This window comes from Agelaius tricolor, unplaced genomic scaffold (assembly GCF_023055355.1).
Source record: "Agelaius tricolor isolate 1412-34295 unplaced genomic scaffold, bAgeTri1.0.p SCAF_3, whole genome shotgun sequence".
NCBI classification, from domain to species: domain Eukaryota; kingdom Metazoa; phylum Chordata; class Aves; order Passeriformes; family Icteridae; genus Agelaius; species Agelaius tricolor.
The window spans coordinates 22730721-22747489 of NW_027269263.1; the positions used below are offsets into that span (position 1 = coordinate 22730721).

The window sequence follows — 16769 nt, forward strand, 5'->3', positions numbered from 1 at the left end:
AACGAGAGGTGAAAACTTTCCGCTTTTCCGTGTTCGCGTTTGCCGAGCACGGTGCTGCCCTCCTTGCCCGAAGCCCTGGTGGGACCCTCCCCGGCTCAGCCAAGGGAAGAGGAGCTGCTCACGGAGGTGCCCAGGATCAGGAGCTCTTTGGCAGCGCTGTGCCCAAAGCCGCGGCTCGTTCCGCTCCGCCCCGGCGCCGCGTCCCGGCTCCTCTCCGCGCCCGTCTTTGCCACTGACGTGTTAATTACACACACGTTCCCTTGACGAATTTGTGTGTGACTCATGTGGCTATTGCTTTCTAGAAACATTGGTTTTTAATTATTTTCTGTTTCTTGAATCTCTGCAGGCAGCCCTTGAACTGGCACATTTATTGACCCCAAATTAACACTCAAAGGGCTTCCGAGGTCTGTGTGGAAACAGAGGAGCTGTACACCGTCCCACAGCTGTACTCGCATCCCGGAGCAGCTCCTTTCCCCAGCCGCTGCCCCCCTGGTAGCCCGTCCTGTCCGGCTGGGACCGCCGCGGCGCTGACAGCAAACCTGACCTTGCTTTTCCTCTTGGTATGAAGTCTGTCTTATCTGGATGTTGAGTGAAAAGTGATTGTACGTGGAACTTTTCTAAGTGTGGGAAATGCTGAAATAGATGCCGTGTATGGAAGTATTGGACTCCTCCTCAGATCCTCCCTGTCTCTCCCTTTGTGGCTGCCGAAATCTGTGGAGTACAATATAAACGGGAAATAGCCACAAATACAGAAATCGTTTAGGGGAACCTGGACGGTCAGGCTCAGGGCTGAATCGCAGCAGGACCCTGGCTGTCAGTCTGCTTGCTCACCACCTGCCTTCCCCGTGTACATTTCCCCACGCTGGTCCGGCACACTCCATCTCCTCTCCGCCGCTCCGGGCCCCGAGCACCCGCACGGCCCTGGGAGGGAGGGAGGGAGGGAACCTCGGGCACTGCCCGGAGGGAAGGGACGGTGCGCAGTTGCTCGTGTCCCTCCTTGAGGCACGGAGGGGCCTGCGCAGGCATCCAGGCACTGTTCTTTCAGCATTCCAAAGCCTCCTGCCAGCCCTCACAAGGGGCAGAGTGTCGCCCAGGAGCACACTCCATCCCTTCTGTCAGCGCCGCACCTGCGCACGGACTTGGCCGTGAAGCCACACTTCGCCTCGTCAACACATCGCTATTTGATCTTCTGTGTCATCCCTGAGCTTTCCAAGCTTTCATACAGTTTCTTAAGGTGAAAATATCTTGGCACGGGCTGGGGAGGAAATTCCTCTTCTCAGTGATGGTACAAAGTGCTTTCTCTTCTCAAAACTATGGCAACCATCACCGACATAAACAAATATTTTACCAAACAATTTCACACTTTGCTTGCATATGATCTCAAAAAGTCTCATGGTCCCAGGATTTTTTTTGTTTTTGTTTTTATGAGATGAAGAGAATTCTTGAAGGATTTTTGCAGATGGGTCATCTTTCTGCCACTGATTGCCTGTTACAGTTTTCTCCCTAATAGGCACTGATGGATATGATATTTTGCATGGAGAATAAAGCTATGTGCCATTGAAAAAGATAGTTTTACAGCTGGGATCACCACCAGAAGGCACAGTTAAAAACAAAAGTAAAAAACAAAAAAACACCACTAACAAAGAAACCCTCAACATACAAATACCCACAAACAACAAAAAAACCCTACAAACAAACAACCCCCCCAAAAGAACCCCTACAAACAAAGAACCCCCCCCAAAAAACCAACAAACAAACAATCCCCCCCCCCAAAAAAAAAAAAACAGAAACAAACAAAACCTCACCACCACAACAATAAAAAAATCACACCCTAAAAAAACCAATTCAAAATTGACCCAGGCAGCATAAATCAATTTTTCTTTGGGAGTTGCTTATCAAACTGTGTCTGTAATGAACAAAACCATAAAAGTCCCCACAGTTAGTTTGATGTCTTTCTAGAAAAATTTCTATGAAGAGCTGTGAATGAGTAAGCTGAACTCATTGCTCAGGGTGGATGTGCCCACATGATATCAAGGAAATAAGAAACAAAGAGAAACATTTGCACACTTCAGACAGGGATTTTAACACCCTTTTGTTCTTGTAAAATACTTTTTTTCCTGCAGAAGCTGCCGACAGAGATATTTGACCAGTCTGTTCCTCTCCCAGCTTTTTCTGTGCTTTCAGATTTATGGAACTACTGATTCCTTGAACACAGAGTGACATTTGGAAGGAAAGTTGGTCCCCATTGTCAGTTCCACATGATGGAAAATCCGACCCTGGGCCAGAAGTGCAGAGCAAAAATGATTTATTCATCACAGTAACAGTGTATAGGCAGATTCCATTGCAGTTCTGCTTGTACTTCTGCATCCAAGAGGACTCTGTTCCCACAAGGAAAACATACTTCTTGTTGGCTGGACATTCTTTCTCCCTTTTCCTTTGCCAGACTTGAAGGTGATTTGTTTTTCAAGTCTTTTCAAACTTGAAACTCTGCACTCCACCTGCTGGTTTTAACCCTTTGACTTTGGGGCTGCATTCAGTCTCAGATTTTACCTTCCACGGGGTGCCTGTGGGTCTCTGACTCCACTGGCTCCACTTCCCTGGCTCCACCTCACACCAACCCCACCCCAGCAGACTTGCTCAGTGACTCAGGATGGTGTGGCTGTGCCCAGTCACTGTCACAGTCCCTGCTCCACTCACCATGTGCACTAAAACTGAAAAAGAATCACAGCAATTCAACTGATTGATTGATTGATCTGAACTGATTCTTGAAATTCTCCTTTAACTGAGCTCAGAAGTTATCAAAAACTTTGTGGTGTGGAATGATCAAGGAACTATTTTTCTCTTGCTTTGAACAAAAATAAAACCATTGAAAAAATCTGAGTATTTTTGCAAGAAGGTAATTATAAAAAAAAAAAAAAAAGGCAAGCTGTATCTGTGTAGTACCTAAATTTCCTGCCTAATGCCAACCAAAACTCTGCCCATGGATTTCTTATTTTAAGAGATTGGTGTTCTATCTGGGGCCTTTAAATCTCTATGAATACAAAAAACTTTTGTCATGGGCAGGAGTCCTTTGTTGTAAACTGAACAGTATGTAATGATAAGTTCTTTCCTATTGAGACATGAAGTTTTCTTACTCATGTAACAATGTATTATGATTTAGAATATCATGATAAATCAGTTTTTAAATAAAACCATCATGCATGGACAAAAGATGTCTTTCAAATCACACAAAGTCTGCAGTCACATCAAGGGCAGGTTTGAGTTGCCATGAGTAACTCTGTGATTTTAGTTATGGGGGGTATTCTTGTACCAGAAGCACCCAAAAGTCAGAATGAATTTATCTGCACAACATATGTGAAGTAGCACCAGCACCAGGAAGGGTTTGAGAAAACACTGAAGTTATGTGCAGACTTAGGCAGCCCCAGGTGGAAAACATGGCAATGTTGGGCTTTGCAGCCACAGGCTTTGTGCATGCCCTGGTCACCCTGTTTGAGGTATGCACAGATAGGCTGCACTCCTGCCTCCAGCTGCACCTGTGAGATGGATGCCTCCACATTTCCCCCTGGGCAAACACTGAGAGTCAGTCACAGCCACAGTCCACTCGGTGAGATCAATTGCAGGACTGAAGTGCTGAAATGGATGGCTACAAACTGTTCAGAGCGGTCAGGAAAGAAGGGCGGGGCAGGTTGTCTTCTATGTGGAAACAAAAAAGTGGATTAATTGCAAAGAACTGTGTTAGAAAACCAGGACAAACACCTGAGAGCTTCTGGGTACAAACTAGAGGCCAAGCCAAAAAAGGAAAGCTCACTGTCAGTATTTATCACCCAAACAAAGGAAGGAGGATGCTGATGAAGCTTCTTTCTTCAACTGCAGGTGCCATCATATCCACAGGCTCCTGTTGGGGCACATCAGCCAACCTGACATCTGCTGGAAACGTGGCACAGAAAGCCTGGGTAACTATCCAGGAGACTCCTAGAGCATATTGAAGATAAATTTTTATCAGGTGAAAGAAAGTCCAACCAGAGGAGAAGCAGTACTCGACCTGCTCTTGCCAGCAAACATTAACTAATTGAAGAGGTCAGGAACAGCTGCAGCCTGGGCTGCTGCCTGAGCCCAGACCTGTCACAAATTTGAGGGCTATGAGCCAGGCAGAGCACAGAGACAAGACATTTAATTTATCAAACTAAATTCAGTTTCTTAAGAAAATAGGATATGGAAACCCCTTGAAAACTGCCCTCAGGGATCAAGGAGAAGGTTAATCAAGCCTGAAAGTTATTTAAGGACATTTGTCCCATGGAGCAGGTGCATTGATTCCCACATGCAAGAAAGCAGGCTAGGAAGGTAAAAGACCAATATGGCTGAGTAAAAACCTTCTGGTCAAAGTGAAGTGCAAGAATAAATGCACAGGTGGTGGAAGCAGGGACATATCTTGGGAAGGATATAGAGTGCCTGGGGCCTGTCCAGATGTGTAGGAATGGAATCAGAAAAACTAAAGTACATCTGTAACTAAATGTGACAAGGGACATGAAGAATAATGAGGGCTTCTGTAGATACACTGGCCAGAAAAGGAGGACTAAATAAAATGGGCCCCCCAATAAAAAAGAAAGGAGATTTAGTGACTGCTGGCATAGAGAATACTGAGGTACCCCACAATTTTTTTGCCTCAGTTTTCACTGGCAGTCTCTCTTTCCAATCTCCGAAGTCTGTGAAACTCAAGGCATAGACCAGGGGAACAAAGTCCCTCCCCTACTGTAAGAAAATATCAGGTTCAAGACAGTCTGAGGAACGTGAATAAGCAGAAATCCATGGCCCCTAAGGAGATTCATCCCAGGGTCCTCAGGGAATTAGCAGATACAGTTGCAATTCAGATACTGTGTAATATTTTCATCAACAACAGAGTGGGATGGAGTGCACCCTCAGCAAGTTTGTGGGTGCCACCCTGCTCAGTGGGGCCACTGATTCACTGGAGGGAAAGGGACACCATGCACAGGGACCTTGGCAGGCTCGAGGAGTGCACCCACGTGAACCTCATGAAGCTCAACAATGTCAAATGCATGGCCCTGCACCCAGGCCAGGGCCATTCCAAACATCAGTACAGACTGCAGGGTGAACTGATCCCAAGCACCCTGCGCAGAAAGACTCAGAGATATGGCTGGGTGAAAATTTGGACATGAGGTGGCAATGTGCATTTGCTGCTCAGAAAGCCAGTGGTACCCTGGGCTGCATAAAAAAGAAAGCTCAACTAGGAGGTTGAGGGAGGTGATGCTCTTCATTCACTCCACTCTAATGAGACCTCACCTGGAGCACTGCATCTGCCTCTGGGGTCCCCAGAACAAGAAGGACTTGGAGGAGTTCCACAGGAGGACGATGATAATGATTAGGGAGCTAAAACACCTCTCCCATGAAGAAAGGCTGGGAGAGCAGTGGTTTTTAGGCCCGGAGAAGACAAGGCTCTGGGCAGATCTTTATCAGAAAACAGGGCAACCCTGACAATGAGGAGAAATGATGCATCTGACTCCATTGATATCAGAAGGCTAATTCATTCATTTATTATACTATATTATTCTATATTATATTACACTATATTACATTACATCTAAACTGAACCTGCACAAGCACTCAACTGCCCTCCACTGCCCAGAATCTTGTGACTGACTGCTGACCAACAGTCTGCACACATGTTTGGCCCTGACAGGCCAAGGAAACAAAACCCCATCACTTTGGGTAAACAATCTCCATATTGCATTCTACTTTGGTACAACACAGGTGCAGCAAATGAGGTAAGAATTGTTTCAATTGTTCTTTTCTCTGCTTCTCTCAGGCTCAGAGAATGTGAACCCCACAGACCTCAATGTGGCCTTTTGACATATGAAGAGCATTTATAAGAAAGACAGAGTAAGACTTTTCACCAGGGCCTGTAGTGGCAGGGCAAGGGGCAAGGATTTAAAAGTGAAAGGAGTTAGATTTAAGCAGGTTCCAAGGAAGAAATTTTTCATTATGAAGGTGGTGGGACAAGAGAAGTTGTTGATGCCTGCATTGGAATATTTCCAAGCCATGTAGGATAAATCTTTGAGCAACGTGGTCTAGTGAGAGATGTCCTTGCCTATGACAACGATGTTGGTCTAGAAAATCTTGGAAGGACCCTTCCAACACAAATCATGCTATGATTCTGTAGTGCACCAAATCACATGGGCTCATATGAAGGACCTTCCTGAAAGCACTTATCCATACCAGAATAGGAGAAAAGGGAGTTCTTGAATTTCTAACTGAACTTTGGAAAAAAATCATAGAATCATGGGATCACAAAACAAACTGAGTTGGATGGGATCCATCAGCACCATCGAGCCCAACTGCTGGCCATGTGCAGGACACCCCAAGAGTCACACCTTGTGCCTGAGAGTGTTGTCCAAAAGCTTCCTGAGCTCTGTCAGGCTGGTGCTGTGGCCACTTCCCTGGGGAGCCTGTTCCAGTGCCCAAACACCCTCTGGGTAAAAAACTTTTTCCTGACATCCAACCTAAACCTCCCCTGACTCAGCTCCATGCCATTTCCTTGAGTCCTTTCACTGGTCACAGGAGAGAAAAAATCAGTGCTTGCCCCTCCTCTTCCCCTCATGTGGAAGTTGCAGACTGCAGTGAGGTCGCCCCTCAGCCTCCCCCACAGGCTGAACAGGCCAAGTGGCCTCAGCTGCTCCTCATATGATTCCCCTCCAGACCCTTCACCATCCCTGTGGCCCTTCTGCAGATGCTCTCTAATCACTTCATGTCTTTTTTGTTGTAGTACCCAGACTGCACACAGCACTAGAGGTGAGTCTGCCCCAGTGCACAGCAGAGGGGACAATCCCCTCCCTTGCCCAGCTGGTGATGCTGTCCCTGATGCCCCCCAGGACAGAGTTGGCCCTCCTGGCTGCCAGGGCACTGCTGGTTCATGTTCAGCTTGCCATCAACCAGGAGCCTCAGGTCCATTTCCTTGGCACTGCTTTCCAGTGCCTTGTTCCCCAGTCTGTACACACAACCAGGATTTCCCTGTCTCAGGTGCAGGTTCCAGTACTTGCCCTTGTTAAACTCCATATTGCTCATGATTGCCCTTCTCTGATTTGTCAAGGTCTCTCTGCAGGGCCTCTCTGCACTGGAGGGAGTTGACAGCTCCTCCCAGTTTAGTGTCAATGCCAAACCTAGAATTCCTTGAGCCCTGCACCCAAGCTGCTAAGGAAGATGTTGAAGAGAACTGGATGAGGATGGAGCCCTGCAGAACCCCAGTAGTGACAGCCTGATGTTCCCCAGTCACTGTAACCCTTTGTGCCTGAGGTGTGAGTGCCAGCCTGGCCAACACATCAGGCCCTGACTCCCTGCAGAAGGGAGTGTCTAATTAAAATTACCTTTCCTTTCCTCAGAACAGGAGGAGGCCTTGATGTGGGGTACAGATGGTGCTGTTTTAGGGGCCCCTCTGCCCCAGAAGGGCTCACCTCATCATTTGTCCGACCCTCTACCTCCAGGGCCTCACACCTGGTGTAGAAGGTGCCAGTCCTACTTGTTTTGTGTTCAAAAGGAGGAGGAAGCTTCCCCCTGGTCCACCACTTCCAAATATCTTTATCCACTGTATTTAAAAAGTGTTCTGTAACCAGAAGGATCAAGGAAATCACTGCCTGTGCTCCTGATCTTTCAACCAACCAGCCCAAGGCCAACTGGCATTTAATAAATGGTCTGTTAGCTTAACAGTTTATTTTAAGGGGAAAACAGAAGACAGATGTCATTTTGTTTTTACTGAGTACATCATAATATTTGAAGAAATTAGTTTTTTAAAGTAAGTACACCCATTAATTAAAGGAATTAAACTTATTTCTCCTTCCCTCCTCCAGCTGAAAACCTTTGCAAGATCTCTTTCCATTTCCTTCTTTGCTTAGCCTAAAACTGTCTATTATTGTGAAAAACAAAATTTTAAAAGTCCACATAGGTGGTCAAAATTTTGTAGGGCCAGAAGAAGTAACATTCAGGAGAGCACATAGAATGTTCCAGGAATGTGCTGCTACATCAGGTGTTTGGAAGTAGGATAGAGGCCTAGCCTACACCCAGGAAAATGGATTTGCAAAGGATCAAAATAATTTAAAGGAGCTAGTCACTCTGAGTTATTAGAATGGATTAAGACACAGAATTTGAAGGAAATTTGTATGCTACAGAATTATCACCCAGAAACTTCCCCCCAGTGGTGTGGATCCTTCCCAAGAGATTCACTTCCGTGCCAATGTAGTTCACAAGCCAAAATTCACAGTGGGTTCAACAGGTGAAACTACCATGAAAAATACATCAGGACAAAACCAAACGCACGTAATCTTGTTTTTATCCTCTCTCACACGATGTTTTTCTGCTGGCTGTTGGCCCTAGAAAAAAGCCTCTCTGAAATGTTGCCACGTCTCCTGACAGTCCTTAAGTGCACCCCAGCTAAGATAACCAAGCACCACTGACAAATTCATAAAACTGACCCCACCATCACCAGAACTTTAGAAGACACAGTGTGATATTTTATTATCAAAAGATAAAGTAAAAGAAGCCAAATAACTGCATGTACAATCATTTGAATCAACCACCTGGATTTCCAGTTTGTTCCCATAGTGCATTACAAATGTTCAAACATGGTTATCCAGTTGCTATCCAACTAATCTCAAGAAAAAAAAATCATTTTTATGTATATTCAATTTATCCCACATCACAATAGTCATGCATTGGAAAAAGCCACACCATTGCTTCTCTCAGCAGTTGTGAGGAGAAAATTGTTTGCTTAAGCCTCTTGAATTACATTATTTTGTTACAGAAATGCCTGCAGCTTTACGTCTGTTTTTCATTATGAAAACATGTATGTTGTATTTTGATTTAATTTTGTTTTTCTTTTTGTAAAACTGGTGATTGTGGCTGACAAAATTCCTGAATTATAATGTAAAAGTAAGCAGAAAAATAAACACCACTTAAAGTAAGAACATACAAATGAATAGATTTACCTACTGTGCATAATGAAAATGAGCATTTTGGATAAAAAAAATGGGAATATAGTTCATTAAAATAATAATGCAAAGGTGCAGAAAACCCAGGGGACAGAGAAGCTACTATATGTATGTATATACATGTATGTATAAGTATTCTAGGATTTTAAAGATAGATTGTTATTTATGAGAGCTGCTTTTCAGATTAATGCTTCTGGTGAAAATTGTCTTTCTTGTACATTCTACCAAGTCCTACTAGAGCTAAATAGGGCACTGTGTCCAAAGGTTTCATTATTTTGAAGAGATGCAGTCGTGTTATGGAAAACAACTCATAACCCAGATACAGAGCCGTGACCACCTTGTGTTACTTGCATCGTTTCAAAGCTAATTTACGCTAAGATAAAGGACCGACATTACTCCCTTTTTGCAGCACCTCGATGAACAACCCTCTCAGAAACAAGTATCCGAGGTCACTGAGGCAGTGGTGCCAGAAACAAAGTTTTAATTCAAAAGGAGAAATAAAAATCTTATGCTCCAGCCCTGAGTGCAATCCCCAAACTCGGGGATTACTGAGCTGCCTAAAAGTCGCCTCAAGTCCCGGTTGAAAGAAACTTCGCAAGACAAAAATACTCTCTCTCCTCAGCAAGAACGCCAAGAAACGGGGTGCCGCGGTCCGGTTTTTTTTAGGAAAAAGCATTTTTTTGGGAAGCGAGAAACACAGCGCGGGCGGCGGGAGCGCCTGGGGGCGGGGCGGGAGCGGGGCCGGCTCGGCAATCCACCAATCAGCGCCCGCCGCGCCGCTATAAAAGGAGGCGCCGCTGGAACAGCAGCGTCCGCAGCGCCGCCATGGCCGAGAGCGCGCCCGCCCCCGCCGCAGAGACAGCGCCCGCCGCCCCGGCCAAGGCCCCCGCCGCCAAGGCCGCCGCCAAGAAGCCGAAGAAGGCGGCGAGCGGCTCCAAAGCCCGCAAGCCCGCGGGGCCCAGCGTCACCGAGCTGATCACCAAGGCCGTGTCCGCCTCCAAGGAGCGCAAGGGGCTCTCGCTCGCCGCGCTCAAGAAGGCGCTGGCCGCCGGCGGCTACGATGTGGAGAAGAACAACAGCCGCATCAAGCTGGGGCTCAAGAGCCTCGTCAGCAAGGGCACCCTGGTGCAGACCAAGGGCACCGGCGCCTCCGGCTCCTTCCGCCTCAACAAGAAACCCGGGGAAGTGAAGGAGAAAGCTCCGAAAAAGAAAACTTCGGCAGCCAAGCCCAAGAAGCCGGCGGCGAAAAAGCCCGCCAGTGCCGCCAAGAAGCCCAAGAAAGTGGTGACAGCTAAGAGCCCCAAAAAGGCCAAGAAGCCGGCAGCAAAAAAAGTAGCTAAGAGCCCCAAGAAGGCGACAAAGGCTGCCAAGCCTAAAAAAGCGGCGGCAGCAGCCAAGAGCCCAGCTAAGGCAAAGGCGGTGAAGCCCAAAGCAGCCAAGCCAAAAGCTGCAAAGGCAAAAGTGGCCAAGGCAAAGAAGGCAGCGCCGAAGAAGAAGTAAGCCCTTCACTGAAGAAGTCTTGCTCCACATTTAAACCCAACGGCTCTTTTAAGAGCCACCCATATTTTCTTAAAAAGAGCTGAAATTACAAAATTATGTGTGTTATTGTAAAAATTTTTATAGAGTAACTTGGTAGCTTTAGAGAGAAAGCCCTTGTGATAGTTATGTAATTTTTTCTTAATATTGAGACAGTGGAGTTGATGAACCTGGCAGCTTAAAAAAGCCTTGCTGATACTCAGCAAAATCCCGGGAGTTAGAGAGCAATTTCAATGCCAAGTGGGGGTAGAGTTTCTGTTTAAACCCGTATACAACAGAGGGCTCCTGAAGGAAGGGGCGCTAATAAACTCAGTTACACTTGGTCAGTTTTTCAATGCTTAAAAGCAATAAAGCCCTTTTATGAAAAAGTGGGTGGCTCTTAAAAGAGCCTTTAGGTTTCTCTTGGTTAAACGTGGCAGTCTTTGATCAGCGCTCACTTGGCTTTCGCCTTGTGGCTGTCGGTCTTCTTGGGCAGCAGCACGGCCTGGATGTTGGGCAGCACGCCGCCCTGCGCGATCGTCACCTTGCCCAGCAGCTTGTTGAGCTCCTCGTCGTTGCGGATGGCGAGCTGCAGGTGGCGGGGGATGATGCGCGTCTTCTTGTTGTCGCGGGCCGCGTTGCCCGCCAGCTCCAGGATCTCGGCCGTCAGGTACTCCAGCACGGCCGCCAGGTACACCGGCGCGCCGGCGCCCACGCGCTCCGCGTAGTTGCCCTTGCGCAGCAGCCGGTGCACGCGGCCCACGGGGAACTGCAGCCCGGCCCGCGACGAGCGCGACTTGGCCTTGGCCCGCGCCTTGCCGCCCTGCTTCCCGCGCCCGGACATCGCAGCGACTCCGCAGCAGCGGCAGCGACACAACCGGGAGAGCCGGAGCAACTCCGAGCCCGCCTCGGCTCCTGCCTTATATACAACCCGGGCGGATCGGCAGCGCCTGCTGGGATTGGCTGCGAGACAGGACTTGCTTCCGCAGCCAATGGCAAGGCGAATCCAGACCTGGCCAATGGCGGCTCCCGGCGCCGGGCTCCGAGCTGACAGAGAGCCAATGGCGCGGCGGCGGTCTCGGCGGAGCTGCTATAAAGTCGGCTGCCGAGGCGGTGCCGCCGCTGAGCGCTGTCGTTGTGTGAGTTGTTCGCGTGAGGAGCTGCTGCCGCTGCCAAAATGCCCGAGCCGGCCAAGTCTGCCCCCGCGCCCAAGAAGGGCTCCAAGAAGGCGGTGACCAAGACGCAGAAGAAGGGCGACAAGAAGCGCAAGAAGAGCCGCAAGGAGAGCTACTCCATCTACGTCTACAAGGTGCTGAAGCAGGTGCACCCCGACACGGGCATCTCGTCCAAGGCCATGGGCATCATGAACTCCTTCGTCAACGACATCTTCGAGCGCATCGCGGGCGAGGCCTCGCGCCTGGCGCACTACAACAAGCGCTCCACCATCACCTCGCGCGAGATCCAGACGGCCGTGCGCCTGCTGCTGCCCGGCGAGCTGGCCAAGCACGCCGTGTCCGAGGGCACCAAGGCTGTCACCAAGTACACCAGCTCCAAGTAGACGCCTTCTGCCTTCTTTCTTCAGTATTTTCAACCCAAAGGCTCTTTTAAGAGCCACCCACCTTCTCAGTAAAAGAGCTGAACAGTCAAGTAAGAGGCACGTTGTTTCTTTGTGTGGAATCTGTGTTTAAAGGTTTGGGATTTTTTTATTTTTTGGTTTGGTTTTTTTTTTACGGTTTTTGGGTTTTGCATACTAAAGGGCTCCTCTGATAATATGCTCTCCCGTTTGTTGTTAATGAATTTCAGTAACTAGGAAATGTCTGTAAAGATGGTTTTAAATCGCTGGGGGTGTTGGTTTTTGTTGGTTTTTTTTGTTGTTGTTTTTTTGGTTTTTTTTTTTTTTTTTGTTCTGGTTTGTTTTGGTTTTTTTTAGGTGTTGTTTTCACAAATTTAAACATCACCTTACTGTTGCAAGTTTCCATGTTATGTCTGTTGTAAACTGAAGGGTAGGGATCTAACTGGGTTTTTCTAGGCAGCAGGGAATCGAAATTATTCATGGATACTCATCCCTGTACAGCATTGCTATTGCCGGATCGGCCACTTGATGGTGCTCAGCCTCTGCAGTTTTTGCCGGTTGCGGTTATTTTTGCCACAGCAGTGAGAGATGAGTGCAGCGCACTGTGCTCCAAAGGAATTTGTGCGGCGGCGGTAAGTGGCATTTACCTTCAACTCTTGCAAATAGCCATATAGCCCAGTGATCAATAAACTCAGAAGCACTTTCTAAACTCCTTTATCTTCACCATTTCTCTTTATAATCTTTCTGTTCATGGGGTTTTTTTTCTTTCTACAGTAACTTGCCTGGTTTCTTCCCACGTCTGCTTTGGGTTCTCCTTTCGAGGAAGAAAACACGGGAAGACTTGTGTTCTAACCTATCTGTCCTTTTCTGCATGAATCTGTCACTGATTGTTTTAAAAGTACGAAATACTAAGAAACTCGACACTCTAGGCTTTGTCAGCTCCCAGGTCTCATCACACAGCCACTAATGAGGCTCAAAGTGCTTTCTCAGTCACCCCCCCCTCCCATTTCTGGACAATTACATGCCACCGTGGATGCAGATCAAAGCCATTATCACTTCCCAACTGGATCTGAATAATCCTAAATTTCAACTATATATTGTGAACTTCTGAACATAATTCATGCAGGCACCACAGAAGGACAAAATGAACTTTCTAGTACTGACTTGCATATCCTTTGGTAGGACAGGTAATGAGACAGGCACCAGGTCTCTCATAAATCTGTCACCTATTACCTAATAAATGTTAATTTCATTTTGAAGGGTTATGGGGACTTCTCCGACTGGATTTCAGATAGCCAGTGGGAAGAGGCATTCTCCAAACTCTTCTTTATCAGCTTGAAATGGGGTTTTGCAATCTCTCCATGTGCTTTAGTGCAAACTCTCAAACACAGGTCGCTTATTCTGAGTCCCTGTATATGTCTAATACCTGAAAAGATTAATAAACCATTGTATATCCCACTCTAGGCTTTTCCAAGCTTTCCTGGATCACCAGAAAAGCACAAAGAAGTGCTCCTGTTTTCACAGTTGAAGATGGCCACCAGAAGAATTTGTCAGTGGCCATTCTGCACCTAATCAGCCATGTGAAAAACCCCAGTTCAAACCTCAGCTGCCATGGGACAGCCCTGCTGCCTGGTTCAAAGCAGGAGCTCAGGGATGCCTTTGGCTGCCCAGCTCAGAAGTGTTCCTTTTCCTTTTGCTGGGTTTGTGTCCTCCACGTTGCACACTTCATTAGGAGCCATCACAGACATTCAGGGGATTTTTAGTAGATTGTTTCAGTGTGTGAAATTATTTCTAGGTCTAGTAAAATCCTTGCTAAACAGAAAGTAAAATGTTGCTAATTTTTTCTTTTAGTTTCATTAAGAATGACAAGGCAATATTAGGGGGCTATCATTTGAACATAGCATTTAACATCAGATCTGATTGTAACATAACTCTAATTATTCTAACAGTGCTGAGAACAAAGTCTCTGAGCTCCCTCCATGGAACATTTATTTAACTTGTTCTTGCCACCCAAGGTAAAAGTAGTAGGCTTTAAGCTCAGCAAAAATAACAAATCTTAAAAAAATTCCTGTCACAAGAGGATGAACACTCAAAGGCACTAATGCAAATAGTGTGAGTATAAAATCACATGGCAGCTTGTTTTCCATAATTCACATTCTTTGCTGTCCTTTCCTGTTTCTTTCAGAGCAGTTCCCTTTGTCCTCCCAGGGACCGTACCCAGGTGAGGGCACCCAGCAGAGCCAGAGGGCCGTGCTCAAATGCATCCCCCTGGTGGAGCAGGTGCCGCTGCTGCTGCCACCAAACCATGAAGGAACAAAGCAGAAGCCCCCTCAAACAATTCTCCTGCCCTGGGTTCCTCTTTGAAGAGGAGTTTCCAGTTCACTGAGTGAAAAGTTTCTTTATGCAGTGTGCAGAGCAGATGGAGCCGGGTGTCTCCAAAGAGGAGCCCCTACAGCAGATTGCAACCCAAATTGTATCGGTGCCACCCACCATCCAATCCCCAAATACAAGAATTTAATTCCTGGTGCTGCTCCCTGGATGTCTCCTTGATATTTTTGGTCACTGGGCTGAACTCCTTTGGAAGTTATCTCATTCCTGGGATTGGTCCCTTGGCCCATCTTCATTCTGCTCCTGTCTTGCCAGTCTCAGCTTGGTCAGTGTTTGTGACACCATTTTTATAAAAAGTTTACGCTCATCAGCTCATGTGCCCTAGGGCTGCAGCTTGCTGATCTTCCAGTGCAAAGCAAAGTCATTACTCCCAACAATTCTCAATATTGGAAGTGTTTGAATGTGTCATCTATAAACAGGCCCTGCATGTTGTCTTTTAATCTACCCTCCATGTTTACCTTCAAAATGTATCCTGATTCACAGAATCTGAAATATGGGGAATATTTCCACTTTGTAACACAAACATTTTTGTCAAAATATTTTTTTATACCAGCAATTTTTTATATCTCAGATGATCAGAGTGACATTACATCTTAGTAAATAAGCAGCAAAAAAGAGCACTGAAGAACAATACAAGCAGTTAGAAAAATTTCCCCAATTTTAGTTTTATTAGAATAATAAAATTATTATCACTCCTGGAAGAACATATATCTTCTCCAGATGACCATTCCTGCAGTAAAATTTATGGGTTTTAATCATTATGTTTCAAAAAGAAAACACTCTCTCTCTTAATTTCTGCAAATTGAAATAGAGCAGCTGGGCAAACAAATACCTGCATTCTCTAGTGAACTGACTGAGCAGTGAATCAGAAATGAGAAATAGATGCCATACATATGGACCAAAACCTGAACAAATCACTGACAGTCTGTAGGAACTTTTTGCTACTTCCTGGGGTTTTGGGGTGGTTTTGGAGGGTTTTTGGTTTTGGTGGGTTTTGGGGGTTTTTTTGTGTGTTTCTTTGGGGTTTTTTAATATTTGTTTCATTTTTATTAATGTAGTAAACCAATAGCTGCTCTCAAACCTGAATTTCTTTTTTTTCTTTAATGGACACAGAATAGAATTACCTGATACCCAAGACAAATTATCCCAATGTTACTTTCCCAGAGGCTTGTCTTTCCATTCTAAACAGAAAATATTACATTTTAAAATAATTACACTTGCAGGAGAAAGTATTCACTGCAGCTAGGGAAAAATACTTGGTTTTGGACCCACCTTGCTGTAATGTTTTCTGGCAGTGATGAAAATCTGCCCAGGTCAGATGGTAAATGAAAATAAAAAAGAGACTTGAGGTTGCAAATACCTGGTCTAAGGGCTGTGCCATTCAGAGAACAGCACAGCCAAGACATGGCAGAAATCTCCCAGGAGGAGAGGCTGAAAGTAGGTGGGAATGCAGCTGGGAACTTCTCCCTTCCCAACCCACACAGCTGTGAGGAAGGATGGAGCACTCAAGGAGCAGAGGCAGCTCTTTCCCCAAGGGCTGGGGTCACAGAACCAGGGGCCTGTGTAGGTGGAAAGGGGGTTTCCAGGTTAGATTTCTTTCATGCCTACAAAGAACCAAATTATCTGACTGCAGACCTATCAAAATGCTTTTTTCAAAAGCATTCCTTGTCAAAAATGATTGAAGGTATTAATCAAAAAAGTTCATCCTTTATTTTTAGCACTGAAAATCTCAGGAGGCAATTATGAGCATAATTCATTGTACAACTGGAAAACAAGTAGATTGAAAAGAGTTACAGAACAGATGGGAATTTTAATCCCACATAAAATCCACAACCTTTTTGTACTTGCACTCCTGCTTATATTGCACGTAGATATTTTTACTTGCAAAGGTCGTAGGAAAATGGAAGAAATAATTCCTGAAATAAGAAGTGTGCACAGAGTGCTACATCTGAAATCTGAACTTGTAACAGATGAAAGGATATTGACCTCCTTTTGTGCAGTATCAGAGCTGTGAAGAAATGCACACGTCTCAGGTATGCATCCTCTTTTCCTTTTGTAGCACAGAGCAGCCACCTCAACAAGAAACAATCTGGACACTCCACATGACCAAGTTTTGGGGTCCTTTTTCCCCTTAAGCTCTTGGGACACAGCCAGGTCATTGCCTTCAGCCATTCCACTTAGAAAAGAAGACCCAAATCACCACAGCAATGGCATAGGCCCAATCTTTCAACATGGGGGCTTTGAAATCGCTGCTCCCAGCCCCATGGGAGAAGGGAAATGGTCACATTCCACAGGCAGCT

At 46.2% G+C, this 16769-nt stretch overlaps 3 protein-coding genes across 3 annotated transcripts; 2 read left to right on the forward strand and 1 right to left on the reverse strand.

The window, feature by feature from the left end:
* The first annotated feature begins 9818 nt into the window (after positions 1-9818).
* Positions 9819-10588, forward strand: LOC139588116 (histone H1.11L-like). The gene has a single exon (XM_071423112.1). The coding sequence runs from the start codon at positions 9819-9821 to the stop codon at positions 10491-10493; it is 675 nt and encodes a 224-aa protein (XP_071279213.1). The 3' UTR covers positions 10494-10588.
* A 359-nt stretch (positions 10589-10947) lies between these two features.
* LOC139588117 (histone H2A-IV) lies at positions 10948-11367 on the reverse strand. The gene has a single exon (XM_071423114.1). It carries the CDS (start codon positions 11350-11352, stop codon positions 10963-10965), a length of 390 nt encoding a protein of 129 aa, XP_071279215.1. The 5' UTR covers positions 11353-11367; the 3' UTR covers positions 10948-10962.
* Positions 11368-11639: 272 nt separating this feature from the next.
* Positions 11640-13539, forward strand: LOC139588118 (histone H2B 1/2/3/4/6). The gene is made up of 2 exons (XM_071423115.1): positions 11640-12713; positions 12856-13539. The coding sequence occupies exon 1, from the start codon at positions 11686-11688 to the stop codon at positions 12064-12066; it is 381 nt and encodes a 126-aa protein (XP_071279216.1). The 5' UTR covers positions 11640-11685; the 3' UTR covers positions 12067-12713; positions 12856-13539.
* Positions 13540-16769: the final 3230 nt, after the last annotated feature.